The following is a 16810-nucleotide window of genomic DNA, read 5'->3' as shown; positions in this document are numbered from 1 at the left end:
ACGATAAGGAATACGACTTTCCCAAAGCAGATCCTCTTTTCGAACCACCACCCAGGAAAAAGGATCTAATCCCCAGTAGCAGAAGCAAAACAAAGGTGCCGCAGAAGAGGCAGAGAGAGTGGCCTTCTGGTCAGGCTCTGTAGACGTGCACATCGCTCTAAAGAATACTACTTGCCAATGTCCCGTCTCCTGAGAACAAGGTAGACGAAATTAGAGCCAAGGGTTGCCTTCCAGAGAGGCATCATAGATTGTAATATTCTCTGTTTCACGGAAACATGGCTCTCTCGGGATTTGTTGTCGAAATCGGTTCAGCCACCGGGCTTCTCCATTCATGGCGCTGACAGAGATAAACACCTCACTGGGAAGAGGAAGGGTGGGGGTGTATGCTTCATGATTAACAACTCATGGTGTAACAACATACGGGAACTCAAGTCCTTCTGCTCACCCGACTTAGATTTCCTTACAATCAAATGCCAGCCATTTTACCTACCAAGAGAATTCTCGTCAGTTATAGTCACAGATGTGTACATTCCCCCTCAAGCGAACACCAAGACGGCCCTCAAGGAACTTCACTGGACTCTAAACTGGAAACCATATATCTGGAGGCTGCATTTATTGTAGCTGGGGATTTTAACAAAGCAAATTTGAGAACAAGGCTACCTAAATTCTATCAGCATATTGATTGCACGACTCGCAGGGCTAATACTCTCGATCACTGCTACTCTAACTTCTGCGACGCATACAAAGCCCTCCCCCGCCCTCCCTTCAGCAAATCCGACCACGTCGCCATCTTGCTCGTTCCGTCTTATAGGCAGAACCTCAAACAGGATGTACCAGTGACGAGAACCATTCACCGCTGGTCTGATCAATCGGAATCCATGCTTCAAGATTGTTTTGATGACGCGGACTGGAATATGTCCCGGTCAGCCTCAGAGAACAACATCGACCTATACGCTGACTCGGTGAGTGCGTTTATAAAGAAGTGCATTGAAGATGTTGTACCCACTGTGACTATTAAAACCTACCCTAACCAGAAACCGTGGATGGATGGCGGCATTTGCACAAAACTGAAAATGCGATCCACCGCATTTAACCATGGAAAGAGGTCTGGAAATATAGCTAAATATAAACAGTATAGTTATTCCCTCCGCAAGGCAATCAAACAAGCGAAATGTCAGTACAGGGACAAGCTGGACACGAGACGTATGTGGCAGGGTATACAGGAAATCACGGACTACAAAAACAAAAACAGCCACGTCACAGACACCAAAGTCACGCTTCCAGACAAACTAAACACCTTCTTTGCACGTTTTGAGGATAATACAGTGCCACCGTCACGCTAACAAGGACTACGGCCCCCCTCCTCTCCTTCTCCGTGGCTGACGTGAGTATGACATTTAAACGTGTTAACCCTCGGAAGGCTGCTGACCCAGACAGCATCCCTAGCCGTGTCCTCAAAGCATGCGCAGACCAGCTGGCTGGTGTGTTTACGGACATATTCAATCTCTCTCCCTATCCCAGTCTGTTGTCCCCACTTGCTTCAAGATGGCTACCATTTTTCCCATACCCAAGAAAACAAAGATAACTGAACTAAATTACTATCGCCCCGTTACTTCTGTCATCATGAGGTGCTTTGATCATATCACCGCCACCATACCGGCCACCCTAGACCCACTTCAGTTTGCATACCGCCCCAAAAGGTCCACAGATGACGCAATCACCATCACACTGCACATCTGGACAAAAATAACACTTACAGTGGGGCAAAAAAGTATAAAATACTTTTTATAAATACATATTTTCCACCGTAATTTGCAAATAAATTAATAAAAAATCCTACAATGTGATTTTCTGGATTTTTTTCTTCTCATTTTGTCCGTCATAGTTGAAGTGTACCTATGATGAAAATGACAGGCCTCTCTCATCTTTTTAAGTGGGAGAACTTGCACAATTGGTGGCTGACTAAATACGTTTTTGCCCCACTGTATGTAAGAATGCTGTTCATTGACTCTGCATTCAACACCATAGTAACCTCCAAGCTCATCATCAAGCTGGAGGCCCTGGGTCTCAACCCCGCCCTGTGAAACTGGGTCCTGGACTTTCTGATGGGCCGCCCCCAGGTGGTGAAGGTAGGAAACAACATCTCCACTTTGCTGACCCTCAACACTGGTGGCCCCACAAGGGTGTGTGCTCAGCCCTCTCCTGTACTATTGTGTTCACCCGCGACTGTTTGGCCACGCACGCCTCCAACTCAATCATCAAGTTTGCAGACGACACAACAGTAGTGGGCCTGATCACCAACAACGACAAGACAGCCTACAGGGAGGAGGTGAGGGCACTCGGAGTGTGGTGGCAGGAAAACAACCTTGCACTCAATGTCAACAAAACAAAGAAGATGATTGTGGACTTCAGGAAACAGCAGAGGGAGCACCCCCCCTATCCACATCGATGGGACCGCAGTGGAGAAGGTGGAACGTTTTAAGTTTCTGGGTCAAACAGAGACAGTGTGGTGAAGAAGGTGCAACAGCAGGAGGCTGAAGAAACTTGGCTTGTCACCTAAAACCCTGACAAACTTTTACAGATGCACTGTCGGGCAGTGTCACAGCCTGGTACAGCAACTGCACCGCCCTCAACCGCCAGGCTCTCCAGAGGGCGGTGCGGGTCTGCACAACGCATCACCGGGGGCAAACTACCTGCCCTCCATGACACATACAGCACCTGATGTCACAGGAAGGCCAAAAAGATCATCAAGGACAACAACCACCCGAGCCACTGCCTGTTCACCCCGCTACCATCCAGAAGGCGAGGTCAGTACAGGTGCAAAACTCGGACCGAGAGATTGAAAAACAGCTTCTTTCTCAAGGCCATCAGACTGTTAAACAGCCATCACTAACTCAGCAAGGTTGCTGCCTACACTGAGACCCAGTCATTGGACACTAATAAATGGATCACTAGTCAGTTTATACAATGCCACCTTAAATAATGCCACTTTAATAATGTTTACATATCTTACATTACTCATATCACATGTATATACTGTACCTTATACCATCTACTGCACCTTGCCTATGCCGCTCGGCCATCGCTCATCCATATACTCATATGTACATATTCTCATTTACCCCTTTAGATTTGTGTGTATTAGGTAGTTGTTGGGGAATTGTTAGATTACTTGTTAGATATTACTGCATGGTCGGAACTAGAAGCACAAGCATTTCGCTACACTCACGTTAACATCTGCTAACCATGTGTATGTGACCAATAACATTTGATTTGATTTGACCTTGTAAAACATAGGGGTAGCCTAGAGTAGACAGAGAAACACAGGGGTAGCCTAGAGAGGACAGAGAGAGAAACACAGGGGTAGCCTAGAGTAGACAGAGAGACACAGGGGTAGCCTAGAGTGGACAAAGAGACACAGGGGTAGCCTAGAGTGGACAGAGAGACACAGGGGTAGCCTAGAGTGGACAGAGAGACACAGGGGTAGCCTAGAGAGGACAGAGAGATATAGGGGTAGCCTAGAGAGGACAGAGAGAGAAACACCGGGGTAGCCTAGAGAGGACAGAGAGAGAAACACAGGGGTAGCCTAGAGTAGACAGAGAGACACAGGGGTAGCCTAGAGTGGACAAAGAGACACAGGGGTAGCCTAGAGTGGACAGAGAGACACAGGGGTAGCCTAGAGTGGACAGAGAGACACAGGGGTAGCCTAGAGAGGACAGAGAGATATAGGGGTAGCCTAGAGAGGACAGAGAGAGAAACACCGGGGTAGCCTAGAGAGGACAGAGAGAGAAACACAGGGGTAGCCTAGAGAGGACAGAGAGACACAGGGGTAGCCTAGAGAGGACAGAGAGACACAGGGGTAGCCTAGAGAGGACAGAGAGACACAGGGGTAGCCTAGAGTAGACAGAGAGACACAGGGGTAGCCTAGAGAGGACAGAGAGACACAGGGGTAGCCTAGAGTAGACAGAGAGACACAGGGGTAGCCTAGAGTCGACAGAGAGACACAGGGGTAGCCTAGAGAGGACAGAGAGAGAAACACAGGGGTAGCCTAGAGTAGACGGAGAGACACAGGGGTAGCCTAGAGTGGACAAAGAGACACAGGGGTAGCCTAGAGTGGACAGAGAGACACAGGGGTAGCCTAGAGAGGACAGAGAGACACAGGGGTAGCCTAGAGAGGACAGAGAGACACAGGGGTAGCCTAGAGAGGACAGAGAGACACAGGGGTAGCCTAGAGTAGACAGAGAGACACAGGGGTAGCCTAGAGAGGCCAGAGAGACACAGGGGTAGCCTAGAGAGGACAGAGAGACACAGGGGTAGCCTAGAGAGGACAGAGAGACACAGGGGTAGCCTAGAGTAGACAGAGAGACACAGGGGTAGCCTAGAGTAGACAGAGAGACACAGGAGTAGCCTAGAGAGGACAGAGAGACACAGGGGTAGCCTAGAGAGGACAGAGAGACACAGGGGTAGCCTAGAGTGGACAGAGAGACACAGGGGTAGCCTAGAGAGGACAGAGAGACACAGGGGTAGCCTAGAGAGGACAGAGAGACACAGGGGTAGCCTAGAGAGGACAGAGAGACACAGGGGTAGGCTAGAGAGGACAGAGAGACACAGGGGTAGCCTAGAGAGGACAGAGAGACATAGGGGTAGCCTAGAGTGGACAGAGAGACACAGGGGTAGCCTAGAGAGGACAGAGAGACACAGAGGTAGCCTAGAGAGGACAGAGAGACACAGGGGTAGCCTAGAGAGGACAGAGAAACACAGGGGTAGCCTAGAGTGGACAGAGAGACACAGAGGTAGCCTAGAGAGGACAGAGAGACACAGGGGTAGCCTAGAGTGGACAGAGAGACACAGGGGTAGCCTAGAGTGGACAGAGAAACACAGGGGTAGCCTAGAGTGGACAGAGAGACACAGGGGTAGCCTAGAGTGGACAGAGAAACACAGGGGTAGCCTAGAGTGGACAGAGAGACACAGGGGTAGCCTAGAGTAGACAGAGAGACACAGGGGTAGCCTAGAGAGGACAGAGAGACACAGGGGTAGCCTAGAGAGGACAGAGAGACAGGGGTAGCCTAGAGTGGACAGAGAGACACAGGGGTAGCCTAGAGAGGACAGAGAGACACAGGGGTAGCCTAGAGAGGACAGAGAGACACAGGGGTAGCCTAGAGAGGACAGAGAGACACAGGGGTAGCCTAGAGAGGACAGAGAGCCACAGGGGTAGCCTAGAGAGGACAGAGAGACACAGGGGTAGCCTAGATAGGACAGAGAGACACAGGGGTAGCCTAGAGTAGACAGAGAGACACAGGGGTAGCCTAGAGAGGACAGAGAAACACAGGGGTAGCCTAGAGAGGACAGAGAGACACAGGGGTAGCCTAGAGAGGACAGAGAGACACAGGGGTAGCCTAGAGAGGACAGAGAGAGAAACACAGGGGTAGCCTAGAGAGGACAGAGAGACACAGGGGTAGCCTAGAGAGGACAGAGAGACACAGGGGTAGCCTAGAGAGGACAGAGAGACACAGGGGTAGCCTAGAGAGGACAGAGACACAGGGGTAGCCTAGAGAGGACAGAGAGACACAGGGGTAGCCTAGAGAGGACAGAGAGACACAGGGGTAGCCTAGAGAGGACAGAGAGACATAGGGGTAGCCTAGAGAGGACAGAGAGACACAGGGGTAGCCTAGAGAGGACAGAGAGACACAGGGGTAGCCTAGAGAGGGCAGAGAGACACAGGGGTAGCCTAGAGAGGACAGAGAGACACAGGGGTAGCCTAGAGAGGACAGAGAGACACAGGGGTAGCCTAGAGAGGACAGAGAGACACAGGGGTAGCCTAGAGAGGACAGAGAGACACAGGGGTAGCCTAGAGAGGACAGAGAGACACAGGGGTAGCCTAGAGAGGACAGAGAGACACAGGGGTAGCCTAGAGAGGACAGAGAGACACAGGGGTAGCCTAGAGAGGACAGAGAGACACAGGGATAGCCTAGAGAGGACAGAGAGACACAGGGGTAGCCTAGAGAGGACAGAGAGACATAGGGGTAGCCTAGAGTGGACAGAGAGAGACAGGGGTAGCCTAGAGAGGACAGAGAGACACAGGGGTAGCCTAGAGAGGACAGAGAGACACAGGGGTAGCCTAGAGAGGACAGAGAGATACAGGGGTAGCCTAGAGTGGACAGAGAGACACAGGGGTAGCCTAGAGAGGACAGAGAGACACAGGGGTAGCCTAGAGAGGACAGAGAGACACAGGGGTAGCCTAGAGAGGACAGAGAGACACAGGCGTAGCCTAGAGAGGACAGAGAGACAGGAAAGAAAGAAAGAACAACACTCTCTTACCTCTGGCTGACACATCTCCTGGTTCTCATGGTAACCCCACTCCCACAGCTCCGACTACATTCTCCATAGGGACTCCATTCCTCCCAGTAGTCCCCATTGGGCAGCTGGACATACACAACAACACATTATGGGTCTGTGTCCCAAATGGCACCCTATTCCCTACTGAGTGCACTACAACCAGGGCCCACAGGGCTTTATAGGAACATGATACTTTAGACCAGGGCCCACAGGGTTTTATAGGAACATGATACTTTAGACCAGGGCCTACACCACTATCCTGTCATCTACCTCACCACTATCCTGTCATCTACCTCACCACTATCCTGTCATCTACCTCACCACTATCCTGTCATCTACCTCAGCACTATCCTGTCATCTACCTCAGCACTATCCTGTCATCTACCTCACCACTATCCTGTCATCTACCTCACCACTATCCTGTCATCTACCTCACCACTATCCTGTCATCTACCTCACAACTATCCTGTCATCTACCTCACCACTATCCTGTCATCTACCTCACCACTATCCTGTCATCTACCTAACTACTATCCTGTCATCCACCTCACTACAATCCTGTCACCACTATCCTGTCATCTACCTCACCACTATCCTGTCATCTACCTCACCACTATCCTGTCAGAACTATCCTGTCATCTACCTCACCACTATCCTGTCATCTACCTCAACACTATCCTGTCATCTACCTCAACACTATCCTGTCACCACTATCCTGTCATCTACCTCACCACTATCCTGTCATCTACCTCACCACTATCCTGTCATCTACCTCACCACTATCCTGTCATCTACCTCACCACTATCCTGTCACCACTATCCTGTCATCTACCTCACCACTATCCTGTCATCTACCTCAACACTATCCTGTCATCTACCTCACCACTATCCTGTCATCTACCTCACTACTATCCTGTCATCTACCTCACCCCTATCCTGTCATCTATCTCACCACTATCCTGTCATCTACCTCACCACTATCCTGTCATCTACCTCACCACTATCCTGTCATCTACCTCACTACTATCCTGTCACCACTATGCTGTCATCAACCTCACCACTATCCTATTATCTACCTCACCACTATCCTTTCATCTACCTTACCACTATCCTGTCATCTACCTCACCACTATCCTGTCATCTACCTCACTACTATCCTGACACCACTATCCTAACATCTACCTCATGACTATCCTGTCATCTACCTTAGCACTATCCTGTCATCTACCTCACCACTATCCTGTCATCTACCTCACCACTATCCTGTCACCACTATCCTGTCATCTACCTCACCACTATCCTGTCACCACTATCCTGTCATCTACCTCAGCACTATCCTGTCATCTACCTCACCACTATCCTGTCATCTACCTCACCACTATCCTGTCATCTACCTCACCACTATCCTGTCATCTACCTCACCACTATCCTGTCACCACTATCCTGTCATCTACCTCACCACTATCCTGTCACCACTATCCTGTCATCTACCTCAGCACTATCCTGTCATCTACCTCACCACTATCCTGTCATCTACCTCACCACTATCCTGTCATCTACCTCACCACTATCCTAACATCTACCTCATGACTATCCTGTCATCTACCTAACTACTATCCTGTCATCTACCTAACTACTATCCTGTCATCTACCTCACCACTATCCTGTCACCACTATCCTGTCATCTACCTCAGCACTATCCTGTCATCTACCTCACCACTATCCTGTCATCTACCTCACCACTATCCTGTCATCTACCTCACCACTATCCTGTCATCTACCTCACCACTATCCTAACATCTACCTCATGACTATCCTGTCATCTACCTAACTACTATCCTGTCATCTACCTAACTACTATCCTGTCATCTACCTCACTACAATCCTGTCACCACTATCCTGTCATCTACCTCAACACTATCCTGTCATCTACCTTACCACTATCCTGTCATCTACCTCACCACTATCCTAACATCTACCTCATGACTATCCTGTCATCTACCTAACTACTATCCTGTCATCTACCTAACTACTATCCTGTCATCTACCTCACTACAATCCTGTCACCACTATCCTGTCATCTACCTCAACACTATCCTGTCATCTACCTCACCACTATCCTGTCATCTACCTCAACACTATCCTGTCATCTACCTCACCACTAACCTGTCATCTACCTCACAACTATCCTGTCATCTACCTCACAACTATCCTGTCATCTACCTCAACACTATCCTGTCATCTACCTCACCACTATCCTGTCATCTACCTCACCACTATCCTGTCACCACTATCCTGTCATCTACCAGTGTATTTATCCCTGTGTTTCCTGTCTCTCTGTACCAGTGTATTTATCCCTGTGTTTCCTGTCTCTCTGTACCAGTGTATTTATCCCTGTGTTTCCTGTCTCTCTGTGCCAGTGTATTTATCCCTGTGTTTCCTGTCTCTCTGGGCCAGTGTATTTATCCCTGTGTTTCCTGTCTCTCTGTACCAGTGTATTTATCCCTGTGTTTCCTGTCTCTCCGTGCCAGTGTATTTATCCCTGTGTTTCCTGTCTCTCTGTACCAGTGTATTTATCCCTGTGTTTCCTGTCTCTCTGTGCCAGTGTATTTATCCCTGTGTTTCCTGTCTCTCTGTACCAGTGTATTTATCCCTGTGTTTCCTGTCTCTCCGTGCCAGTGTATTTATCCCTGTGTTTCCTGTCTCTCTGTACCAGTGTATTTATCCCTGTGTTTCCTGTCTCTCTGTGCCAGTTCGTCTTGTATGTTTAGTCAAGTCAACCAGCGTGTTTTCCCCGTATTCCTTTTGCTATTCTCCTTTTTCTAGTCCTCTCGGTTTTGACCCTACCTTCTGAAGGCACTGGATCGATCCAAAGGACAGGGGGTGCTGTATGTGACCTCTGTATAATCATACATAACACCTTACTGTAACTAGGTTAGATGTGACCCCTGTACCTGACTATATGTAGTCACAGAATATAATAACAATATTATACAATACTATTCAGATGAACATCACGTCTGCTTACCAGGAGAGCTGGAGCCAGGAACAGCTGCAGAGCAGACAGATACCACAGCATCTTCATATTTCACTGGTGGAGATGAAAGGACAACAAGTTAGTCGTATAAAGTTATACTGTCGTTATTCTAATGACCTGTAGACCTTCTAGTCTGTAGACCTTCTAGTCTGTAGACCTTCTAGTCTGTAGACTTTCTACTCAGTAGACCTTCTAGTCAATAGACCTTCTAGTCTGTAGACCTTCTGGTCTGTAGACCTTCTAGTCTGTAGACCTTCTAGTGTGTAGACCTTCTAGTCAGTAGACCTTCTAGTCTGTAGACTTTCTAGTCTGAAGACCTTCTAGTCTGTAGACCTTCTAGTCTGTAGACCTTCTAGTCTGTAGACTTTCTAGTCTGAAGACCTTCTAGCCTGTAGACCTTCTAGTCTGTAGACCTTCTACTCAGTAGACCTTCTAGTCTGTAGACCTTCTAGTCTGTAGACCTTCTAGTCAGTAGACCTTCTAGTCTGTAGACCTTCTAGTCTGAAGACCTTCTAGTCTGTAGACCTTCTAGTCTGTAGACCTTATACTCAGTAGACCTTCTAGTCTGTAGACCTTCTAGTCAGTGTGGAGGCTATATACAGGGGGTACCGGTACCGAGTCAATGTGGAGGCTATATACAGGGGGTACCGGTACCGAGTCAGTGTGGAGGCTATATACAGGGGGTTCCGGTACCGAGTCAGTGTGGATACTATATACAGGGGGTACCGGTACCGTGTCAATGTGGAGGTTATATACAGGGGGTACCAGTACAGAGTCAATGTGGAGGCTATATACAGGGGATACCAGTACAGAGTCAATGTGGAGGCTATATACAGGGGGTACCGGTACAGAGTCAATGTGGAGGCTATATACAGGGGATACCGGTACAGAGTCAATGTGGAGGCTATATACAGGGGGAACCAGTACCGAGTCAGTGTGTGGGGTTACAGGTTAGAGGTTATTTGTACATGTAGGTAGGGGTGAAGTGACTATGCATAGATAGTAAACAGCGAGTAGCAGCAGTGTCATTGTCCGGTGGCCATTTGATTAATTGTTCAACAGTCTTATGGCTTGGGGGTAGAAGCTGTTTAGGAGCCTTTTTGTCCTAGACTTGGCGCCCGGTACCGCTTGCCGTGCGGTAGCAGAGAAGTCTATGACTTCGGTGACTGGAGTCTCTGACAATTTTATGGCCTTTGCTCTGATATCGCCTATTATATAGGTCCTGGATTGCAGGAAGCTTGGCCCCACTGATGTACTGGGTCGTACACACTACCCTCTGTAGTGACTTACGGTCAGAGGCCGAGCAGTTGCCATACCAGGCGGTGATGCAACCGGTCAGGATGCTCTCGATGATGCAGCTGTAGAACTTTGAGGATCTGAGGACCCATTGCCAAATCTTTTCAGTCTCCTGAGGGGGAATAGGTTTTGTCGTGCCTTCTTCACGACTGTCTTCGTGTTAATGGGGGCCTGTTCGGCTCTCCTATTCCTGTAGTCCACAGTCAGCTCCTTTGTCTTGCTCACATTGAGGGAGAGGTTGTGTCCTGGCACCACACTGCCATGTCTCTGACCTCCTCCCTATAGGCTGTCTCATCACTGTTGGGGATCAGGTCTAACACGGTTGTGTCGTCAGCAAACTTAATGATGGTGTTGGAGTCGTGTTTGGCCACGCAGTCATGGGTGAACAGGGAGTACAGGAGGGGACTAAGTACACACCCCTGAGGGGCCCCAGTGTTGAGGATCAGCGTGGCTGATGTGTTGTTGCCTACCCTCACCACCTGGGGGCGGCCCGTCAGGAAGTCCAGGATCCATTTCCAGATGGAGGTTTTTAGTCCCAGGGAATTTAGCTAAGTGATGAGCTTTGAGGGCACTATGGTGTTGAATGCTGAGCTATAGCCAATGAACAGCATTCTTACATAGTAGGTGTTCTTTTTGTCCAAATGGGAAAGGGCAGTGTGGAGCGCAATTGAGATTACGTCATCTGTGGATCTGTTGGGGCGGTATGCAAATTGGAGTGGGTCTAGGGTATCCGGGAGGATGCTGTTGATGTGAGCCATGACCAGCCTTTCAAAGCACTTCATAGCTATCAACGTGAGTGTGGGGGGCGGTAATCATTTAAGCAGGTTTCCTTGGGCACAGGGACTATGGTGGTCTGCTTGAAACATGTAGGTATTATAGACTCAATCAGGGAGAGATTGAAAATGTCAGTGAAGACACTTGCTAGTGTATCAGCGCATGCTTTGAGTACACGTCCTGGCAATCCGTCTGGCCCACGGCTTTTTGAATGCTGACCTGTTTAAAGGTCTTGCTCACATCGGCTACAGAGAGCGTTATCACCAGAACAGCTGGTGCTCTCGTGCATGCTTCAGTGTTGCTTGCCTCGAAGCGAGCATAAAAGGCATTTAGCTCGTCTGGTAGGCTCGAGTCCTGTTTTCCCTTTGTAGTCTGTAATAGTTGTCAAGCCCTGCCACATCCGACGAGTGTCACAGCCACTTATAGTCTGTTACAGTCTGTAGACCGTATACTCTGTATCCATATTTTTGTTTTTTGTTTTGCACAATGTCAGCAGTGATGCTAAACGGAGCAGTGTGGGAGCTACAGTTCTGTCATTTACGTTGGAAGTTTTGGTCGGCTATGGCCGGCCAGCTAGCCAACCAACCAACCTCCAACCAACGAATCAACCAGCCAATCAACCAGCCAACCAACCTCCAACCAACGAATCAACCAACCAACCAACCTACATACCTCCCAGCTAGCCAACCAACCAACCAACGAATCAACCAGCCAATCAACCAGCCAATCAACCAGCCAACCAACCAACCAACGAATCAACCAGCCAATCAACCAGCCAGCCAACCAACCAACCAACCAACCTCCAACCAACCAGGCAATCAACCAGCCAACCAACCAACGAATCAACCAGCCAATCAACCAGCCAACCAACCAACCTCCAACAAACCAACCAGCCAATCAACCAGCCAATCAACCAGCCAACCAACCTTCAACCAACCTTCAACCAACTTCCAACCAACGAATCAACTAGCCAACCAACCAACCAACCTACATACCAACCTACCAGCCAGCCTTCAACCAACCTCCAACCAACCAACCAACGAATCAATCAACCAGCCAACCTACCTAACAACCAGCCAACCTACCTAACAACCAGCCAGCCAACCTACCTAACAACCAGCCAACCTACGTAACAACCAGCCAGCCAACCTACCTAACAACCAGCCAGCCAACCTACCTAACAACCAGCCAGCCAACCTACCTAACAACCAGCAAGCCAACCTACCTAACAACCAGCAAGCCAACCTACCTAATAAACAGCAAGCCAACCTACCTAACAACCAGCCAACCTACCTAACAACCAGCCAACCTACCTAACAACCAGCCAACCTACCTAACAACCAGCCAACCTACCTAACCTCCAACCAGCCAGCCAATCTCAAGAGAGAAGGCACCACCAGCCCATCTATATCTGTAATGACTGAGAGAGAGTTTGTGTTGGGAAACCAAACCATTTCAGGGCATCACTTTGGACTTTCCCTTTCTGTAATTAAACAGAATAGTCAGCATTGGAACCAGAACCATCTGTACAGCAGAAGAGTGCACAGGAACCTGACCTTTCTCCCTCTCTCTGCTTTATTGAGATGAAATATTGTCGCTACGCTGTGATGTTCTGTGTGGTGATCAGCTGGACAGACTGTTGTTTATTTTCCTTGGCTGCTATGCTAGCCTGACTGACCCAGTAGATTATCTCTACACCCTGGGGCTAGCCTGACTGACCCAGTAGAATCTCTCTACCCCCTGAGGCTAGCATGATGGACCCAATAGACACTCTCACCCCTTGAGGCTAGCCTAGCCTGCTGGACCCAGTAGAATCTCTCTACCCCCTGAGGCTAGCCTGACTGACCCAGTAGACCCTCTCTACCCCCTGGGGCTAGCCTGACTGACCCAGTAGACCCTCTCAACCCCCTGATGCTAGCCGGACTGACCCAGTAGACCCTCTCTACCCCCTGAGACTAGCCTGACTGACCCAGTAGACGCTCTCAACCCCCTGAGGCTAGCCTGACTGACCCAGTAGACCCTCTCACCCCCTGAGCCTAGCCTGACTGACCCAGTAGACCCTCTCAACTCCCTGAGGCTAGCCTGACTGACCCAGTAGACTCTCTAAACCCCCTGAGGCTAGCCTAGCCTGCTGGACCCAGTAGACCCTCTAAACCCCCTGAGGCTAGCCTAGCCTGCTGGACCCAGTAGACCCTCTCACCCCCTGAGGCTAGCCTGACTGACCCAGTAGACCCTCTCTACCCCCTGAGCCTAGCCTGACTGACCCAGTAGACCCTCTCAACTCCCTGAGGCTAGCCTGACTGACCCAGTAGACTCTCTAAACCCCCTGAGGCTAGCCTAGCCTGCTGGACCCAGTAGACCCTCTAAACCCCCTGAGGCTAGCCTAGCCTGCTGGACCCAGTAGACCCTCTCACCCCCTGAGGCTAGCCTGACTGACCCAGTAGACCCTCTCTACCCCCTGAGCCTAGCCTGACTGACCCAGTAGACCCTCTCTACCCCCTGAGCCTAGCCTGACTGACCCAGTAGACCCTCTCTACCCCCTGAGCCTAGCCTGACTGACACAGTAGACCTTCTCAACCCCCTGAGGCTAGCCTGACTGACCCAGTAGACCCTCTCTACCCCCTGAGCCTAGACTGACTGACCCAGTAGACCCTCTCTACCCCCTGAGGCTAGCCTGACTGACCCAGTAGACCCTCTCTACCCCCTGAGGCTAGCCTGACTGACCCAGTAGACCTTCTCAACCCCCTGAGGCTAGCCTGACTGAACCAGTAGACCCTCTCTACCCCCTGAGCCTAGCCTGATGGACCCAGTAGACCATCTCTACCCCCTGAGGCTAGCCTGACTGACCCAGTAGACCCTCTCTAACCCCTGAGCCTGACTGACCCAGTAGACCCTCTCTACCCCCTGAGCCTAGCCTGACTGACCCAGTAGACCTTCTCAACCCCCTGAGGCTAGCCTGACTGACCCAGTAGACCCTCTCTACCCCCTGAGGCTAGCCTGACTGACCCAGAAGCTGGGGGGGGGGGGGGGGGGGCAGAGCGGGAGGCTGGGGGTCAGAACCATCTTCTTAGCTTTGCTTTTCCTCAGGGGGCTTTTTCGTTTTTCAGTTAGTCATTCTTTTGTTTTCATCTTATGTTTGTTGTGTAGTCACGCCTGCCCCCCTATCTGGCGCTCGACGGTCCATCATTACACACACGCACACCTGTCACCAAGGTTACGCGCATCAGCGATTCACGGGACTCACCTGGACTATTTTACTTCATTGATTGCATCCCCTCTATCTGTCACTTCCTCAGTTTCTTCCCCGTGTCTGCATTAATGTCGTTTTGTTTCCCCTGTCCAGACCCTGTCCTTGTTCTGTTTCACTTCCAATATGTATTCAAATGTTTTTTATTTTATTTATTTTTTACCTTTATTTAACCAGGCAAGTCAGTTAAGAACACATTCTTATTTTCAATGATGTTCACTCCCTGTACTTGCTTCTCGTTTACCAGCGTCTGTCCTTACAGTAGTAAATATTTCAGCTTTCATTTGTATATTTTTTTCTCGTTTTTTTTCCTGTAAAACACATTGCGTTGTATTCCATGTCTGAAATGTGTTGTATAAATAACGCTTGATTTGATTTGATGCTGCCAAGACGTCTGGGAGGCAGTGAGGGGCCGAGTCGGGGGCAACATAGCGGACACTGCTCGGGACTGATCTGACTACCCATAATTGCACTCACTTGAAGCTTGTTATTGGTGTCAGCGTCTCTATGAACCTATTGTGCTCAACCTGTTAGGGCAAGGGTTCAACTCTCACTAACGCTTCGAACACTCCGACAGCATCATTGCGTCAAATAGCACGCGGCATCATCTGGATATGTATGCAGCAACAGTTCAACATTCACCTCCTGCTACCATTTCTGTCAAGCCGTCTACGCATACTGTCCGACGCATACGTTCGATAAATCCAAAGTATGCGCCACACCGAACGCACTGCAACCTGCCTTCCGCAACGCAATGCTGCAAGGCAAACGCAGCTTCATGGGAAATTAATGTAATTCTGGTGTACTACAATGCAACAACACTGTCGGTTGTGATCGAAGCGTGACACCATCAATGGACTGAGCTGCACGAACTCTGTACTCACAGACCAGACCCATTCCTTGTCCGCAGTAGCAAAGACACATAGATGTAAAAACACACTTCACACACACACACACACACACACACGTGAGCGCGCGCGTCGAATACACACATGCACGCATACATACTGTACACACACTGAAGGAATGGTCCATCAAAAAAGTAATGCATATTGTGAATACCTTATTTAATCAGTGTTGTGATAACAGGAGAAAGCAAGTACAGTTACGTGTTTTTGTGTGTACATCCTGAACACTAAGTATTGCATAGAATAAAATAGAAACAGGGAATTTTCTTTGGAGTGAAAAAAAAGTGATGCTGTCCACACTGCCAGTCTGTGCATGCTGCTGTTATTAAGAGTCCTGCAGCAGGGTGGAGATAGCCAAAACCCTGTGGGGGAAACTATTTGCCAGAAAAAAAAACTATAGGTAACCTCGGTTTATCATCGGTGAGTTCTGCTAACGTTAGTTCATTTGTAAACTCGGAAATAAATAGCCCAGTAGTAGGTTACAAATGTGAAAAACAACTCTTGGAAAAGTCTTGGTTTTCCAGAAACTACCCCCCAAAAAATTCTTACAATATGCCTCAAAATCCTAATAAAAGTTGGTCGAATTTACCTGTTGAGCGTTTCTGCGTCCCTTGAACTCTCCAAAAACACCTTGTGAATTTTCGCTGTGCTGGTGTTGTGGTGCCTCCGGTGTACAGGGGAGGGTTTTAGTTCTGGAGTATAGAGCCCTGTCTATGTCGTTGTAAGACAACCCCTGTTCTGAACAGGTTCTCTAGCTACTAGACACTTCTACTTTCTCTTTTTAACAACAGTATATTGAAACCAGGAGAAACAGTCGAGTCCATAGCCACTGGAAGTAGTTTGTGGGTGCAGCAAATTGTTTTCTTCAAAGAGGAGAGTTACCCGCGCTACAGACGCCTAATTATTAAAGGCTCAGTCCACTACTTTTGTGGGGGAGGAAACGTTTTTCTTTTCGTTCGTGGGGGGTGGGGTGCTGCAGTACCCTTACTTCCAGCAACTATGGTCCAGTCGGTGTTAAAACCTCCTCTGTCAGCGTCACTCAGGTTAACCGCATCTTGCCTTATCTTCGTGGTGGTGGTTACATTGCGCCTATGTGCAGAATTCAAATCGAGACTTTATTTTTTGAGGCTATAATTTCAGATTGTAAAAAATAACTGTTAATGAAAGTTTGAAGATTTAAATATCCTTCTTCTCAGAATGAATATGCAGGAT

The 16810-nt window shown here is 49.1% G+C and overlaps 1 protein-coding gene across 2 annotated transcripts in view; it reads right to left on the bottom strand.

The window, feature by feature from the left end:
* LOC109904620 (papilin) overlaps positions 1-16498 on the bottom strand; it is a 61105-nt gene extending 44607 nt beyond the window's left edge. For both annotated transcript variants that reach the window (XM_031787661.1, XM_031787662.1), the window contains exons 1-3: positions 16188-16498; positions 9365-9427; positions 6319-6422 (exon numbers count right to left, since the gene is read on the bottom strand). In XM_031787661.1, coding sequence (XP_031643521.1) covers positions 6319-6422; positions 9365-9421 — 161 coding nt within the window. In that variant the 5' untranslated portion in view covers positions 9422-9427; positions 16188-16498. The remainder of the gene's footprint in view (positions 1-6318; positions 6423-9364; positions 9428-16187) is intronic.
* Between the last annotated feature and the right edge of the window lie 312 nt (positions 16499-16810).

The sequence above is a fragment of the Oncorhynchus kisutch genome, linkage group LG14, assembly GCF_002021735.2.
Source record: "Oncorhynchus kisutch isolate 150728-3 linkage group LG14, Okis_V2, whole genome shotgun sequence".
Taxonomy (NCBI): domain Eukaryota; kingdom Metazoa; phylum Chordata; class Actinopteri; order Salmoniformes; family Salmonidae; genus Oncorhynchus; species Oncorhynchus kisutch.
Note: the sequence above shows the minus strand (reverse complement) of the source record. Positions and strands in the feature narration are given on the sequence as shown.